The 16,011-nt window shown below is 46.6% G+C and overlaps 1 protein-coding gene across 2 annotated transcripts in view; it reads right to left on the minus strand.

Moving 5' to 3' along the window:
* The window catches only part of IGLON5 (IgLON family member 5), a 677,528-nt gene that overhangs the window by 90,055 nt on the left and 571,462 nt on the right, over nucleotides 1-16,011 (minus strand). For both annotated transcript variants that reach the window (XM_068241536.1, XM_068241537.1), the window contains exon 4: nucleotides 3,329-3,448. In XM_068241536.1, the coding sequence (XP_068097637.1) occupies nucleotides 3,329-3,448 (120 nt within the window). The remainder of the gene's footprint in view (nucleotides 1-3,328; nucleotides 3,449-16,011) is intronic.

Consider the following 16,011-nt stretch of genomic DNA (forward strand, 5'->3'; position numbering starts at 1 on the left):
AAGGTTTTTTTTTTTTTGTTTTTTTTTTCATCTGAACAACTTTCACCTCCCATTCATTTGCCAATAACTTTATCACTATTCACTACTCATCACAATGAATTGATCTATATCTTGTTTTTTCCACCACCAATTATGCTTTCATTGGGTGATACATTTTGCTGAGAATTTATTTATTCTAAATCCATTTTAACAGGAATATTAAGAAAGAAATAGAAAAAAATCATTATTTCTCAGCTTTTGGCCATTATAGTTTGAAATTAATACATGCTACCATGATTAAAACCCATGTATTTTATTTGCCCATTTGTCCCGCTTATTACACCATTTAAATTATGTCCCTATCACAATGTATGGCGCCGATATTTTATATGGAAATACAAGTGCATTTTTTCAATTTGTGTCCATCACTATTTACAAGCCCATAATTAAAAAAATATATATTAATACACTTCTTTGACATGCATATTTAAAAAGTTCAGACCCTTAGGTAACTATTTATGGGGTTTTTTTTTATTATTGTAATTTTTTTATTTTATTTTTATTAAAAATGTTATTTGGGTATTTTTTGATGTGGGAGGGAAACAGCTAATTTTAAATGTTAAAAATGTATTAATTTAATAGAAAGTGGTTGTGGGTGTAGTTTTACTATTTGGCCACAAGATGGCCACAGTCAAAAAGTCCTGGGAGCAATCGATCTCGCTCCGAGGAAGAAGAATGAAGACGGGGTATTTTTTTAGCTAAAAAAAACCGCTGCGTCTGAAGAGACGCTGTCGGCCTTTCTGTGGGGGGGGGGGGGGGGGGGGTCCGAACAATGAAAGGGATCTATAAACCCTTTCATTGATCACTGGGCTAACGGCTGGCGGCGGGAGCACGCACGGGGGTCCCTGAGAAGAATGTTCGTCCAGTTGGGCTTAAGTGCTTAAAGTCTTGGAGTACTTTTAAAGATGAACAGGGACGCGAGTACCTCCAATGGCTGCCCAGGGAGTATCAAACATCCATTAGGACGTATAATTTTAACCGGGCATGGCGCAGGAACGATGAGACTGGTGATCGTAATCAGCTAATTCTGATTACGCAAAATTTCACATACATTTTCACAATCACACCTATACATAAATATAGTTTGTAAATTCAATTGATTTCGCATAGTCATTCGTAATTTCGTGTAAACTTTTGCATAATTGTCACATAATTTCATGCCGACTTTAGCAGTGGGTTGCAAAGTCCCCACACATGCTATTAACACCAAAATTGCTACATACAGTAAGGAGCATAGTGGCTACAAGTCAAAAAAACACAAAGAAAAGATGGTTTTTAAACTCTGAAAAGTGACAGTTTAAAAAACATTTTTCTTTGCATTTTTGAAATCGATTTTCTCAAAAACTACAAGGTGTTTTTGACATTTCTTTTTTTTGACTAGGATAGATAGAGGCGCTCTAACTTGGACATGACCTGCTAATGTTCTTCTCTGTTTTGATTGCCTGATGAAGCGGGAGCTTTACCCGTGAAACGTGTTGCATTACCTGGAGAATCCCTAATAAATAATACGGTTGTTTATCAACGGCTCATTGGCTGGTCTCTGCTCAAGGGAGGTGAATCCACCCACATCCCTCCTTTTTTTAAACATTTTTAAAAGAATTCTTTTATACTTACTGGCGCCTCTGCTGTTTTACGATTACAAGGGAAATAACATAGCAGAATTACGCAACGTTATTTCCCTTCTCTTATTCCTGGGTTGACTGGCAGGAGATGTGGAAATGGACTGCTGAGAAGTGCAAAGCATCTGTACATTGCCTTTCATGCTGATTTGTTGATCGATCAGCCTCTACATTTGGTGAGCACAATTTATATTGGCTGGTGTATGGGATTGATCTATATTCGAGCAAGAACAGTGAACTGGGAATTGTTTGTATGAGTAAAGAGATGTTACGTGGAGCCTAAAGGTGGCTAAACACAGGTCGATTTGCCATCAGATCGACCAACAGACAGATCCCTCTCTGATCGAATTTGATCAGAGAGGGATCGTATGGCTGCGTTTACTGCAAACAGGTTCCCCCCCCCCTCCCCCGCTTACATTACCTGATCCGGCCGGCGCGAGTCCCCCAGTCTCCGCTGTCTTCTTCTCCGCGCTCGGCTCCAGCTTCACTTTACTTCCTGCCGGGGGGAGTTTAAACAGTAGAGGGCGCTCTACTGTTTAAACTTCCTGTCCGGACAGGAAGAAGTGAAGCCTGCCAGAGCTCAGCAGAGAAGGAACAGCAGTGACACACTCCGGCGGAGCAGGTAATGTATTGCCGCTACCGTCAGTCGTCGGGCATTCGACCGCCGATATCGACGCACTCCCGACCCACCGGCGATCAAGCAAAATCTTCCGCACGGACAGATCGACGGGAGCAATCGATTTCAGATGAAAATCGATCGTTCAGTCAGCGTTTGCGCAACGATTTTACAGCAGATTCGCTCAGAATTTCGCCCAGCGATTCCTAGTTACAACCCTGCTAGTAGCCCAATGGTGCAGTATCGGTAGGTATAGGGGGACAAAAGTATGTATGATTATATACTCACAAAGGTGTGTTGCAGGTCCTGCAACCACCATATAGGCCTGCGGGGAAGTCACCGTCCCCGCTCGGTGCTTTAGGTCCTGCCGGATACTGGACGGTCAATCTCCTGTAGTTCAATCACTTTCCAGAAAACTGTAAAGCTATTACCGCCAAAGGAGGCCCGACTGATAGACGGGTGGGGTGGAGGCGCCCAAAATATAGGGGTGATAAAACTTTAATACATAATGTGTAAAGGAGAGGTAATCGCTTACCTCCCCAGAAGACAAAGACACCAGTTCAACTGTAAAAACATTCACTCAAAAAACTGACAACGCGTTTTGCGGGTCACGGCCCACTTCCTCAGGTCAATACAAAAAACGCCTAAGCAGCATAAGGAGTAGAGTGTAGGCAACTCTATAGTGTGGTTTCCATTTGATTAGGCAAGACCTTGCGTTTTGAGATCTGCAAGTGACCAGAATTAGATCACAAACTCTGCTAGCGGAAAAGGGCCCATACTGAAAACTGTGGAGATCGAAGCATACATTGAGGTTTAGGTTAGGGATAGGCTAGGCATGGGGTCAGGAGGCTAGGACAGGGGGCTAGTAGGGGGCAGCAGACATCAGGGTACCCACTTTGTATTTGTACCCCCTAACTTCCATTTAGATGACACCAGGACTTCAGCAGTGAAAATGCACAGGTGGCTGGCAGCCCGTCTTTTCACATCTACATCACAGAGCGGTTTTTGGCTGCTAATCTGGACAGGGAAGACTATGAGCCTCCAACAGCCTTACCTCTCAGCTGCCTCCAGGTCACCGTCGGCTCTGGCTTGCCCACCGCTAGACACATGAGGTTGACGTTGCTGCCTTCGTTTACCGTCAGGCTGGACGAGATGTTGACTATTTTGGCCGGAACTGGAAAATAAAACACAGTTTTAAAATGTTATTAAGAGATTTGATTTAATTTTATACATTATAAGAGAAAAAAAAAGGCTGTGTAATAATTAGATGGGGTAACCACTCAGTTTATAGCGATGGATGGAACTAAAAGAATCAAATGGGCTCCACATAAACTGCAATGATAATGCCGGCTATCGTGGTGCCAGGGTGTCATTTAAATAATATCGGGATCAGGCCGCTGGTTCTTGTTAGTGTATTCAGTTTGCGACGAAGGCAGGAAGTACATCACTGTGATCCTTGTCAGTCCGCGCATGTGTGCTGGCGCCACAATGCACTGGCCTCCGCCATTTACACTAGGTGCGTTGCCCATAGACTTCCATTACCCCGAGCACCGTGCGTTAAGTGCGGTGTTGCGGTAACACAATGTAGCCCTTGCATCGGCACGGATACTTCCGCCGCACCGCAAGGGATCGCAATAAGTGTGAGTCTCAATAGACTTGCTTTAGTGGCCCCTTGTGGTAAAAAAAGGGTAACGCAATGCAGGTTGAAAGTAAACCAGAGATGAACGCTTTGGCACAAAATAAACATATTTCTCGATAGATTATACAAAATAAATACTATACCTGGTATTTTTGCCGGTCTTGAGTGTCGTTTGTGTTTTTTTACTAAAACTCCATGCAAAACACAGTTCATCAGAAAAGCATATTATTTAGTGGGCTGTGTGCAAACTGAAATCACCATTTCTAAAAACCTCTTATGACTAACAAATATAGATAAAAAAAAATGTTTTTTTTAATATACACTTACATTAGCAGCTCTCTGTGATCCTGCAGTATACAGAACAGGAAAGCAGAGTCAGAAGGGGGCAGGCTTGGGCTTGAAAAGACATCAGAGAAGACAGACTCAGCTATAATGATTCCTGAGCAAGGCCAGACTGAATGCTCAGTTAGGGATTTTATCAGGGCTGATAACAAGCAGGATGAGCAGTGAAGGGTGAAACAGAGAGCAGGGTAGGTGTTTCCTCTAATGTTCCCACTGATATATATGGTGAAATACATGAGGGTGCTTCATCTCTGGTACACTTTAACTCTTTCAGGCAGAGAAAGAAAATAAGGAACACAGCATAGTCATTTGTGTGCTAGGCACTGTACATACCCATGTCTATCTCATCATGTCACATGTCACCTCTGGTATCCTTTAAAGTTGTGAGAATAATATGGAGGCTGCCATATTTGTTTCCTATTAAACAATACCAGGTGCCTGGCAGCCCTGCTGATCTATTTGGCTGCAGTAGTGTTTGAATAACGCCAGACACAAGAATGCAGCTAACCTTGTCAATAATGTCAGAAACACCTGATATGCTGCATGCCTGTTCAGGGTCTATTGCTAAAAATATTAGACGCAGAGGATCAGCAGGGCTGCCAGGCAACTGGTATTGCTTAAAAGGAAATAAGTATGGCAGCCTCCATATAACACTCACCTCAGGTTTGCTTTAAAGGAGTTATCAGCTAAAATGGACAAAATGAGCTTTACTCACCTGGGGCTTTCTCCAGCCCCTTGCAACCGAGAACCGACCGTCCCACGCCCACCGCTCCAGTCTGCGCCGCCGTCCCGCTCTCTGAGCACGGTGCGGAAGCCAACCCTGAGGTCATCCTCACTGCGCGTGCGCTAACAGCCGCTGTAAATCAAGCCCACCTTGTATGTGGCTTACTGCGCAGGAGCAGTAGTTCTACGCCTGCGCAGTAAGCCGCGTACAACGTGGGCTTGATTGACAGCAGCGGTTAGCGCAGGCGCAGTGAGGACGACCTCAGTGTCAGCCTCCGAACCGTGCTCGGAGACCAGGACGTCGACTGCAAGAGGCTGGAGAGAACCCCAGGTGAGTAAAGCTCATTTTGTCCATTTTAGCTGATAACTCCTTTAACCCTACCAAGATTAGTAACAATCACACACACAAGCTAACCAGACGGGTTGCGAACAGGCCGACCGAAGCAAACCAGAAATCTCTGCACCAGAACGCTATAAACCAGCAGGCAGATTAAAATGTGTTGTAAATGATTGCAATGCGCACAGAAATGAATGCAATTATTTTGCAGAACTTTATAAATAGACCCCCGGTGGCTCATTGTATCGGACAATAACAAAGATATTTATTTTCCGGGAGTTTATACACTCCCCCCAATATTTACTGTTATTACTGTGTTAACATTTGAACAGTGGGACCGAACAATGAGATATTGTTTCCTTTTCAATGGTGTTTATAACATAGTTACACAAATAATATATTACATTGGAAGTACACGGTATATTACTTTTATGACTATTTTGCTCAAGTCAGGAGAGTCAGGCACAAACAATGAAGCAATATTTCTCTTTGTTGAAAAAATAAAAAATGTTTCAAAACATCTCTCCAGAAGTATCATTATTTGCATTGCTAATAGAGACTGGCGGGGCGGCACTGAGCTCTGTGTCAGAGGCTAGCAGCGTGGCGGCACTGAGCTCTGTGTCAGAGGCTGGCGGCGTGGTGGAGCTGAGCTCTGTGTCAGAGGCTAGCAGCGTGGTGGTGCTGAGCTCTGTGTCAGAGGCTGGGAATGTGGTGGCGCCGAGCTCTGTGTCAGAGGCTGGGAATGTGGTGGTGCTGAGATCTGTGTCAGAGGCTGGCGGAGTGGTGGAGCTGAGCTCTGTGTCAGAGGCTGGCGGCGTGGTGGTGCTGAGCTCTGTGTCAGAGGCTGGCAGTGGGGTGGTGCTGAGCTCTGTGTCAGAGGCTGGTAGTGTGGTGGTGCTGAGCTCTGTGTCAGAGGCTGGCGGCGTAGTGGCGCTGAGCTCTGTGTCAGAGGCTGGCAGTGGGGTGGTGCTGAGCTCTGTGTCAGAGGCTGGTAGTGTGGTGGTGCTGAGCTCTGTGTCAGAGGCTGGCGGCGTGGTGGTGCTGAGCTCTGTGTCAGAGGCTGGCGGTGGGGTGGCGCTGAGCTCTGTGTCAGAGGCTGGCGGTGGGGTGGTGCTGAGCTCTGTGTCAGAGGCTGGCGGTGGGGTGGTGGTGCAATTTTGTGTGTGTTTCCGGCATCTGCGAGACACGCATATGATTCAGACAAGTGAAATTCCAACCAAAAATCAATGGAAATACATTGTAGATCAGTTGGGCTTTGGCTGATCAGAGAGCTGTTGTGCCGGCAGTGAAGGGGTGAGCAGCGTACGCTGAGAGTCCCTATCAGTTGGGCTTTGGCTGGTCAGAGAGCTGTAGTGCTGGCAGTGAAGGGGTGAGCGGCGTACGCTGAGCGTCCCTATCAGTTGGGCTTTGGCTGATCAGAGAGCTGTAGTGCCGGCAGTGAAGGGGTGAGCAGCGTATGCTGAGCGTCCCTATCAGTTGGGCTTTGGCTGGTCAGAGAGCTGTAGTGCCGGCACTGAAGGGGTGAGCGGCGTATGCTGAGCGCCCCTATCAGTTGGGCTTTGGCTGATCAGAGAGCTGTAGTGCCGGCAGTGAAGGGGTGAGCGGTGTACGCTGAGTGTCCCTATCAGTTGGGCTTTGGCTGGTCAAAGAGCTGTAGTGCTGGCAGTGAAGGGGTGAGCGGCGTATGCTGAGTGTCCCTATCAGTTGGGTTTTGGCTGGTCAGAGAGCTGTAGTGCCGGCAGTGAAGGGGGGAGCGGCGTACACTGAGCATCCCTATCAGTTGGGCTTTGGCTGATCAGAGAGCTGTAGTGCCGGCAGTGAAGGGGCGAGCGGCTTATGCTGAGCGTCCCTATGAGTTGGGCTTTGGCTGGTCAGAGAGCTGTAGTGCCGGCAGTGAAGGGGTGAGCGGCGTACGCTGAGTGTCCCTATCAGTTGGACTTTGGCTGGTCAGAGAGCTGTAGTGCTGGCAGTGAAGGGGTGAGCGGCGTACGCTGAGCGCCCCTATCAGCTGGGCTTTGGCTTATCAGAGAGCTGTAGTGCCGGCAGTGAAGGGGTGAGCGGCGTATGCTGAGCGTCCCTATCAGTTGGACTTTGGCTGGTCAGAGAGCTGTAGTGCCGGCAGTGAAGGGGTGAGCGGCGTACGCTGAGCGCCCCTATCAGCTGGGCTTTGGCTTATCAGAGAGCTTTAGTGCCGGCAGTGAAGGGGTGAGCGGCGTACGCTGAGCGCCCCTATCAGCTGGGCTTTGGCTTATCAAGAGAGCTTTAGTGCCGGCAGTGAAGGGGTGAGCGGCGTATGCTGAGCGCCCCTATCAGTTGGGCTTTGGCTGATCGGAGAGCTGTAGTGCTGGCAGTGAAGGGGTGAGCGGCGTATGCTGAGCTTTCCTATCAGTTGGGCTTTGGCTGATCAGAGAGCTGTAGTGCTGGCAGTGAAGGGGTGAGCGGTGTACGCTGAGCTTTCCTATCAGTTGGGCTTTGGCTGATCAGAGAGCTGTAGTGCCGGCAGTGAAGGGGTGAGCGGTGTACGCTGAGCTTCCCTATCAGTTGGGCTTTGGCTGATCGGAGAGTTGTAGTGCCGGCAGTGAAGGGGTGAGCGGCGTACGCTGAGCCTCCCTATCAGTTGGGCTTTGGCTGATCAGAGAGCTGTAGTGCCGGCAGTGAAGGGGTGAGCGGTGTACGCTGAGCGTCCCTATCAGTTGGGCTTTGGCTGATCAGAGAGCTGTAGTGCCGGCAGTGAAGGGGTGAGCGGCGTATGCTGAGCATCCCTATCAGTTAGGCTTTGGCTGGTCAGAGAGCTGTAGTGCTGGCAGTGAAGGGGTGAGCGGTGTACGCTGAGCTTCCCTATCAGTTGGGCTTTGGCTGATCAGAGAGCTGTAGTGCCGGCAGTGAAGGGGTGAGTGGCGTACGCCGGGCGTCCCTATCAGTTAGGCTTTGGCTGATCGGAGAGCTGTAGTGCCGGCAGTGAAGGGGTGAGCGGTGTATGCTGAGCTTCCCTATCAGTTGGGCTTTGGCTGATCAGAGAGCTGTAGTGCCGGCAGTGAAGGGGTGAGCGGTGTACACTGGGTTTGTTGCCCGCAGGGTTAATCCTGTGACCATCTTCCTCTGCGTCGGGGGCTTTTCATCGCTGTGTAATCAGCGGCGTAGCTCTCCCCATAGGATACATAATGGCTCCGGTAATGAGGCCGGCACTCATTCCTGTTCCCTCAGCACTTAAACTTTGGGCCTGCGGTTATGATGGCGCTCGGTGATGTCATGCTTGAGGCTGGCAGGCTGTTGTAGATAGGACTTGTTCTCTCATCAGCGTGTCGCGCTGTGCCTACAACACAACCTCACCGGGGACACACACACATTACACTTCATCTCCACATAATGGCAGGAAAAGAGGAAGGTTTAAAGCAGAACCCCAACCCAATCTGTGCTATGACAAGAGTAAAGCAGCTGGATAGTATACAGGTTAAAGAGACTCTGAAGACAAATAAAATCAATGCTTTTAACTTTGATTAATGTTAAGCATTATAGCTAGTGCTAAAACGCGGCATCCCTGCGGCAAAAGGAGGGGTTTATACCCCCCAAATCCCCTGTGCAAAATGCAGTGAGCGCTTCCTGATTGAGGCAGAGGTTAGAGTTGTAGCTTTGCCTCTAGGCACGTCAATCCCCGCTGATCGCCGCCTCTCCCCGCCCCTCTCAATCTTCCTTCTCTGAGAGGGGCGGGGGAGAGGCGGAGGTCCGCAGGCAGATTGACGCCCATGGAGCTCAAAGCTCTGACTCCATGGGCAGCAAAGTCCACAACCAAGAAAGTCATGGATTTTGCACAGGGGATTTGGGGGTATAAACCCCTCCTTTTGCCGCGGGGATGCAGCATTTTAGCACTAGCTTTAGTGCTTAACATGAATCAAAGTTGAAAGCATTGATTTTATTTGGCTTCAGAGTTTCTTTAAAGAGAACCCGAGGCCGGGTTCTAACAATGAAATCCCCATACAGAGGCTGGGTCTGCCTAAAGAGCCCAGCCTCTGTTGCTATTTAGATTCCCCCTAAGCCCCCCCTGCGCTCAGCGACAGGGCCGGGCCGAGGCATAGGCTGGAGAGGCTCCAGCCTCAGGGCGCAGTGTAGGAGGGGGCGCAGAATTCATTCAGCTCTCATTCCTAATTGTGTTTGAAGCAGAAAGAAATAAGAAAAGGGGATACATGGCAGTGACTGCAAGCCAGATAACTAGATATTAAGATGTTGGGGAGGTTGTGGGCCCTGTGGCGCCTCTTAGTCTAATAGCAATCAGTGTGTGATGGCTGGGGTGACAGGGATGGAGGGGCGCACTTTGGTGTCTCAGCCTTGGGTGCTGGAGGACCTTGTCCCGGCTCTGCTCAGCGAGACCCTATAATTCACAGCCGTGCTGTGCGGGCGGTGTTTACTTTTGTAATGTCAGTCTCCGCTCTCCCCTGCCTCCTGCAGAGCTCCGGTCCCCGCCCGCGTCCCTTCCCTCCAATCAGCGTAGAGGGAAGAGACGTGGGCGGGGACCGGAGCGATGCAGGAGGCAGGGGAGAGCGGAGACTGGCATTACAAAGGTAAACTCAGCGCGGCTGTGAATAATGGGGTCTAGCTGAGCGCAGGGGGGGGGGGGGGGGGCTTAGGGGGAATCTAAATAGCAACAGAGGCTGGGCTCCTTAGGCAGACCCAACCTTTGTATGGGGATTTCATTGTTAGAACCTCGCCTCAGGTTCTCTTTAAGGGCTCTGCCTCTGACACAGAAGGCCGAGTTTCAAATCTGGGCACTTCGTTCACATCATGACATGCTTCGTGTGCACTTCGAAGTCTAAAGGTGGCCACACACCATACCATTTTTTAAATATCTGTTCAATTTAAGAATTGCAATCAATTTTTCTGACTGATTGTAACAAATTAAAAAATCTGACCAATGTACCACACACCTATGTTCAATTTTCCCCCAATTATGATAAAAATGATTGGAAACTCTGAGAAAATTGCTAGGGCGTGTATATTAATAAACTTACAATCTAACACACACCATACAATCTTTAGAGAAATTGAACAGAAATATCTGGCATTCCGGATCGATTTAAATCGAAAAAAACGGGAATTCCGATCGGATTTTTCAGTCGAATGAAAAAAAAAGCTTTCGATTTTTTCGAGAGATACGATCGTTTTCATCGAATTGCTGAAAAATCAGATCATTTTATTGTATCGTGTGTGGCCACCTTAAGACCTTGTTCACATCTTAAAAACGCATGTTAAAAAATGTACGTGTTGCAGTGCGCTTCTTGTTAAGCAGATCTATGCACTTAAACAGGTGTTTTTTTTTTTAGCATGTTTTGCTTATCGTAGCAGTAGCATTGTCAATAAAGATTTGTTTTCATTTTAAATGTTTTTATTTTTTTCAATTTGGGGTAAAAAATGCATGCATTTCTATGCGCTTGTATGCACTAAAAAGAACACCCATTCACTTGCATTGATGTGCACTTTACAGCTCAACGCACAAAAATGCATGCAACACTATGTTTTTGTACCGTGGCTCAGTGCAGCGCATAGAGGTGAATCAGGCACATTCATTACATGGGAGAATCGATACCTTGCTAAACGCACAAGGCCATATGGAGCTTTCTGTGGCGGGAGATTTGAACTGGGGATCCAGTGCTGGACCGTGAGGACCGTGAGGAGAAAGGGAAGACTCTATAGGACGCAGAGCCTTCCCTCTCCATAGGAGAGTATCTGTTTTTTTTTTTTTTTAATTCATTTTGGCTTCAGGTTTAAGGATCCCATTTCTTAATCAATCGACTGTCCAATCTACGGCCACAGCCTAGCACCCATTTTTAAATAGGGCTTAGGCTTAGTTTATACATAACAGCGCGATAAAGCAATTTGTGAGCGTTTGGCTCATTTCCTATACTTTCCATTGTAGCACTTTGTAGCGCTTTACTGAACGGAAAGCGGACGCAACGCGCTGATATGAACTATCCCATAAGGATTCATTGCACTAGTGATTTCAGGGCGTTTTTAAAAATAGTCGGCGCTACAAAAAAACATAAAACCCCCTAGGTGTGAACAAGCCCTTATAGCAGATCTCGGGCGGAGGATAAACTGCACACAGACACCATGCTTTGGTTTCTCTCAGGAACACACACTGTTCTCTTTTCTTTTTCTTCTCTGCTCTCTGAATAAACTTTATTTAACACTTCCTGGTTAACAAACAGACAACATTGTCACATGACTCTAGATCAGTGAACGAGCTGTATAAGCATAGCTCCCAACTGTCCCTCTTTTGGAGGACAGTCCCTCTTTCGGAGCCTTGTCCCTTTTTTCTCCTCATTTGTCCCTCTTTCAGGACTTTGTCCCTCTTTCTATGTAAATATACATATTTCTCTACTAACAAATGTGTTTGATTGACTCTAAACTTTATTCCCATCCTTTAAATTGATATATTACTAATTTTAAAATGTTAATATGAAGGAAAATGAACCAGGATAAAAAGGACCAGTGTGGTTTGAATTGTAAAACATATTTTTCTTATGAAATCTTTATAGTATGTGTGACTAGGGGGTGTGTCGGAGGCGTGGTTAGGGTAGTGGCAGGAGCATGGCCTAAGTGTCCCTGTTTCTCATCTCAAAAAGTTGGGAGGTATGGTATAAGGGCATATGAATCATCACATATCTTACTAGTCTATGCCCTGCAATCTCACTGGTGGAATTGGGTCAGGATCCCTATCGGGTGACATTGATTGTAAGTGTGTACAGGCCTTTTTTAGTGTATTGGAGCCTTTACAAGAGTTTGCTAAATTCTGATCAATGCTTGCAGATGTCCTGCGGTGAACAGTTTTTATTTTCATCCAAAAAAAGCTCAGGTTATGGTTTAAATTTAGGCTGGAACTTGGAAGTATAATGTTACTGGCTGACTTAGCATTGATGAGGCCTGGGGCGCTGTTTACGCACTTGCGTCCACACGAGAATGGAATCACACTATGTAATTGGGGGAATTTCAGAGGGAATCAAACTGCTGACATCTTTGTAAAAAAGTTTGGTCCGCTCGCTTGAGTGACGTTCCGTTTCCCACTTCCCGCTCCATTTCTGCGCTTTGTCGCTTTCTGCTGAATTGGGCCCATCGCTCAGTCTTGCGCTTTCCTTTCCAAAAAACCCCGTCAGCCTGTAATTATCCGCCGTCCCACAATAGCAAGGCTTTCACGGGCCTGACAATGGCGCTGATTGTGAGAGGTGGGGGGCGGCTGCGAGTTCCCTGACTGACAGCTTGTCTTGCACACATCCAGATGGGGCCCCTTACAGCCGTACAATGCCTGCCATTATGAAGCTGGCCAAATTAAAAGCCGGCTTGCAATTGGCTGCTGCAGGACTTCCACTTTGCACATGTCACTGCAGCTCAAGTGACGAGTGAGGATGAGGGGAAGAGAAGTGTGTGTGTGGGGGGGGGGGGGGGGGGGGGGGGGTTGAAGACAATTGAGTGTGTTGAGGGTTTGCTGCAGTTAACTATTATGTTAACACTTTCAACTGTGTCAGGCTAATTGCCATAACTGCTGGCTGCAGCAAAGGCTTCTGGGAGAATTCCTGTACTTGGGCCAGTGCAGATTTCTGGATCTCAGCGCAGTGTTGGAATGCACTTCTGTAGTTGTCGGAAGTTTTTGCAGTGTTTGTTCTCCTTCAGCAGCAAAAATAGGTATTGCTTTCGTAACTTTTATTCAATTATACAATGGCTTCAATTCATAAAGCATTACTGCATGCGATAAAACAGAGAACAGCTGATTTTACCAAACATTTTGTAAAATGTCAATTCACAAAGGCTGTCACTGAATGGAAAACTAAAATTATTGACTAGTGAGGTAAATTACCAACCAGTTAGGTAAATTCCCGACCAATGAGGTAAATTACGGACCAGTGATGTAAATTACTGACCATTGCGGTAAATTACCGACTAGTGAGGTAACTTACTGACCACTGAGGTAAATTACCAACCAGTGATGTAAATTATGGACCAGTGATGTAAATTCCCAACTAGTGAGGTAAATTACTGACCAAAGAGGTAAATTACTGACCAGTGAGGTAAATTACGGAACAGTGAGGTAAATTACTGACCAGAGTGGTAAATTACAGACTAGTGAGGTAAATTACTGACCAGAGAAATACATTACTGACCAGTGAGGTAAATTACGGAACAGTGAGGTAAATTACTAACCAGTGAGGTAAATTACTAACCGGTGAGGTAAAATACTGACCAGTGAGTTAAATTACTGACCAGTGAGGTAAATTACTGTATTTTTCGACATATAAGATGCAATTTTTCATCTTTCAGTGTATCTTATATTTCAAAAACAGGAAGTCTCTGATTTATGAATGCCCGCCAATACAAACCACCGACCCGCCGCAATGTCAGGGACTCCCTGTACTCCCTGCCTTCAATGTCAAAGGTTTGAGATGTAACGTTCCTAGGTCAGGCCAATAGCGTATGCCATCAGGATGTTCATTTATTTATTTTGTGCATTTACGTATGAACCATGAAGAAGCATACAGAACCGGCAGCTGATAAATATTCCCCGGCCGCGATGAAAGCGAGTCATTATATCCCTCCGCTCGCTCGCCGCTCCTCTCGGCGGTCTGCAGAGAGTATCCTGTAATTCCGCAACTCATTATTGGACTGAGCTACCAATTGACTGGAAGCTTTGACAATAACTAAAAGCAGAAAACCCATAATTATGCTTTTTTTTCCATCATAAATGAACGTTTCACGGTTTCGGCCCACCGCACGTCCTTTTGGGCGCACCTCGCTCGGGAGAAATCTGATCCTTTCCTCCTATCCCATAATTGTGAAGTCAGATGTACTCATTTAGCAGGCGCTGCCGCGCTCTTGGAAAGGAATATCAGTGGTAAGTCGCGAGAAGCGTCTACGTTTAGCTGTCTGAAGGCCGTCGACCTGCCAGAGGTTTCAGATCTCCCTAATTAATATGTAATTATCTCCGCTGCCATGCTTGTTGTGGGGTGTATTTATCCCATATAAACAGTCAGGTTCAGTGCCGGAATAGGCCGTTCTGTGGAAGGTTCCGCGGTTCTGCTAAAATAAATGTTTTATTTGAAATGACTGTTTTTATTTGCATCTGGCAGAGGGTAGAGAGGGCCGTAATTATAATAACAGAGGTCTAACGAATGAACAGGACATTGGGCCTTATGTACCTTATTTGCCGTATAAGCAATAAAGGAATACTACCGACAATAACTAATAGTTAAAGAGAATCTGAACTCTTAATTTAAAAAAAAACAGAAAAAAAACATACTTACCTAAGGAGAGGAAAGGCTCTGGGTCCTATAGAACCTTCCTGTTCCTCCCCTCATCCCCCTGTAGGCTCCTTCGTTTAAATCTCCTGCTGGGGAGGCTTCGGAAGTCTTTTGGAGCCCGAGTGCTCTTGAAGACGGGCCGATCTGTACTGCGCACACGTGAGCATCCACTTTCGCGTATTGGCGTGTGCGCAGTATGGAGCAGCCTGTCTTTGGGAGTACTAGGGCTCCTGAAAACTTACGAAGCCTCCCGTGGCGGGAGATTTAAATGGAGGAGCCTGCAGGGGAACGCTGGGATAAGGAGAGGAACAGGAAGGCTCTATAGGACCCAAAGCCTTCCCTCTCCTTAGGTAAGTATGTTTTTTTTTATTTTTTTTTATAATTTTTACTTCAGGCTCTTTTTAACTCCTTGAGGATCGTGCATAGTAAAATCTACGCCATGCTTGCGGCTGTAAATAAAATACTTAGATGCTCACCTAATAAGAGGAAGGCTGAGATCCAATAGCTTTCCTGGTCCTCTCTCTGTCCCCTCATTCCACTGCTGTCCCCCAAAGGAAATTATTTGGCTGGTATCTCCAAGTACTTCCGAAGACAAGTGAACTCATACTGTGCATGTGCAAGTATGGGATTGTACATGCGCAGTACGGATGCACCCGTCTTCTGAACCATAGGGGACGCAACTGCTTCTGAAGCCTTCTGAGGAGTCCTGAAGGCACAAATTTTGAACATAGGGCAGCTGGAGAGAGGTCAGGGAAGGCACTATAGGATCCAGAGCCTTCCTCTTTTTAGGTGAGTTTCTAAATCTTTTTTTTTTTTTTTGCTTCGGGTTTTCTTTAAGCCTGATGCGGCGGATTTTATAACACTGGCTACCACACTCCACCGCTACACTTTTGATGTCTGTAGGCCAGTCAGGAGCTAATTTCATTGGCTGCTGACCCTGTGTTTAGTTATTTATTTAAGTATTTATATAGCGCCATCAGCGCTGTAGAGAGTATATTGTCTTGTCACTAACTGTGCCTCAGAGGGGCTCACAATCTAGTCACTGCCATAGTCATATGTCTATATCATGTAGTGCATTTATCATAGTCTAGGGCCAATTTTTTTTTAGGGGAGAGCCAATTAACTTATCTATATGTTTTTGGGATGTGGGAGGAAACTAGAGTGCCCAGAGGAAGCCCACGCAGACACGGGTAGAACATACAAACTCCTTGCAGATGTTGACCTGGCAGTGTGAGCCAATCAAAGTGATCACAAAAGGAAAAATGAAAAAAGGCTTTGGTCCTTAAAGGACTTCTGAGGCGAGGAGCATCAATCTATGTTTACTCAACTGGGGCTTCTTCCAGCCCCTAGCAGCCATATCAGTCCCTGGTCCTCCTTGCTGCTGGCTACCCGTAATGATCGTCGACCTGCCAGCG

Source organism: Hyperolius riggenbachi, chromosome 6 (assembly GCF_040937935.1).
Source record: "Hyperolius riggenbachi isolate aHypRig1 chromosome 6, aHypRig1.pri, whole genome shotgun sequence".
Taxonomy (NCBI): Eukaryota; Metazoa; Chordata; class Amphibia; order Anura; family Hyperoliidae; genus Hyperolius; species Hyperolius riggenbachi.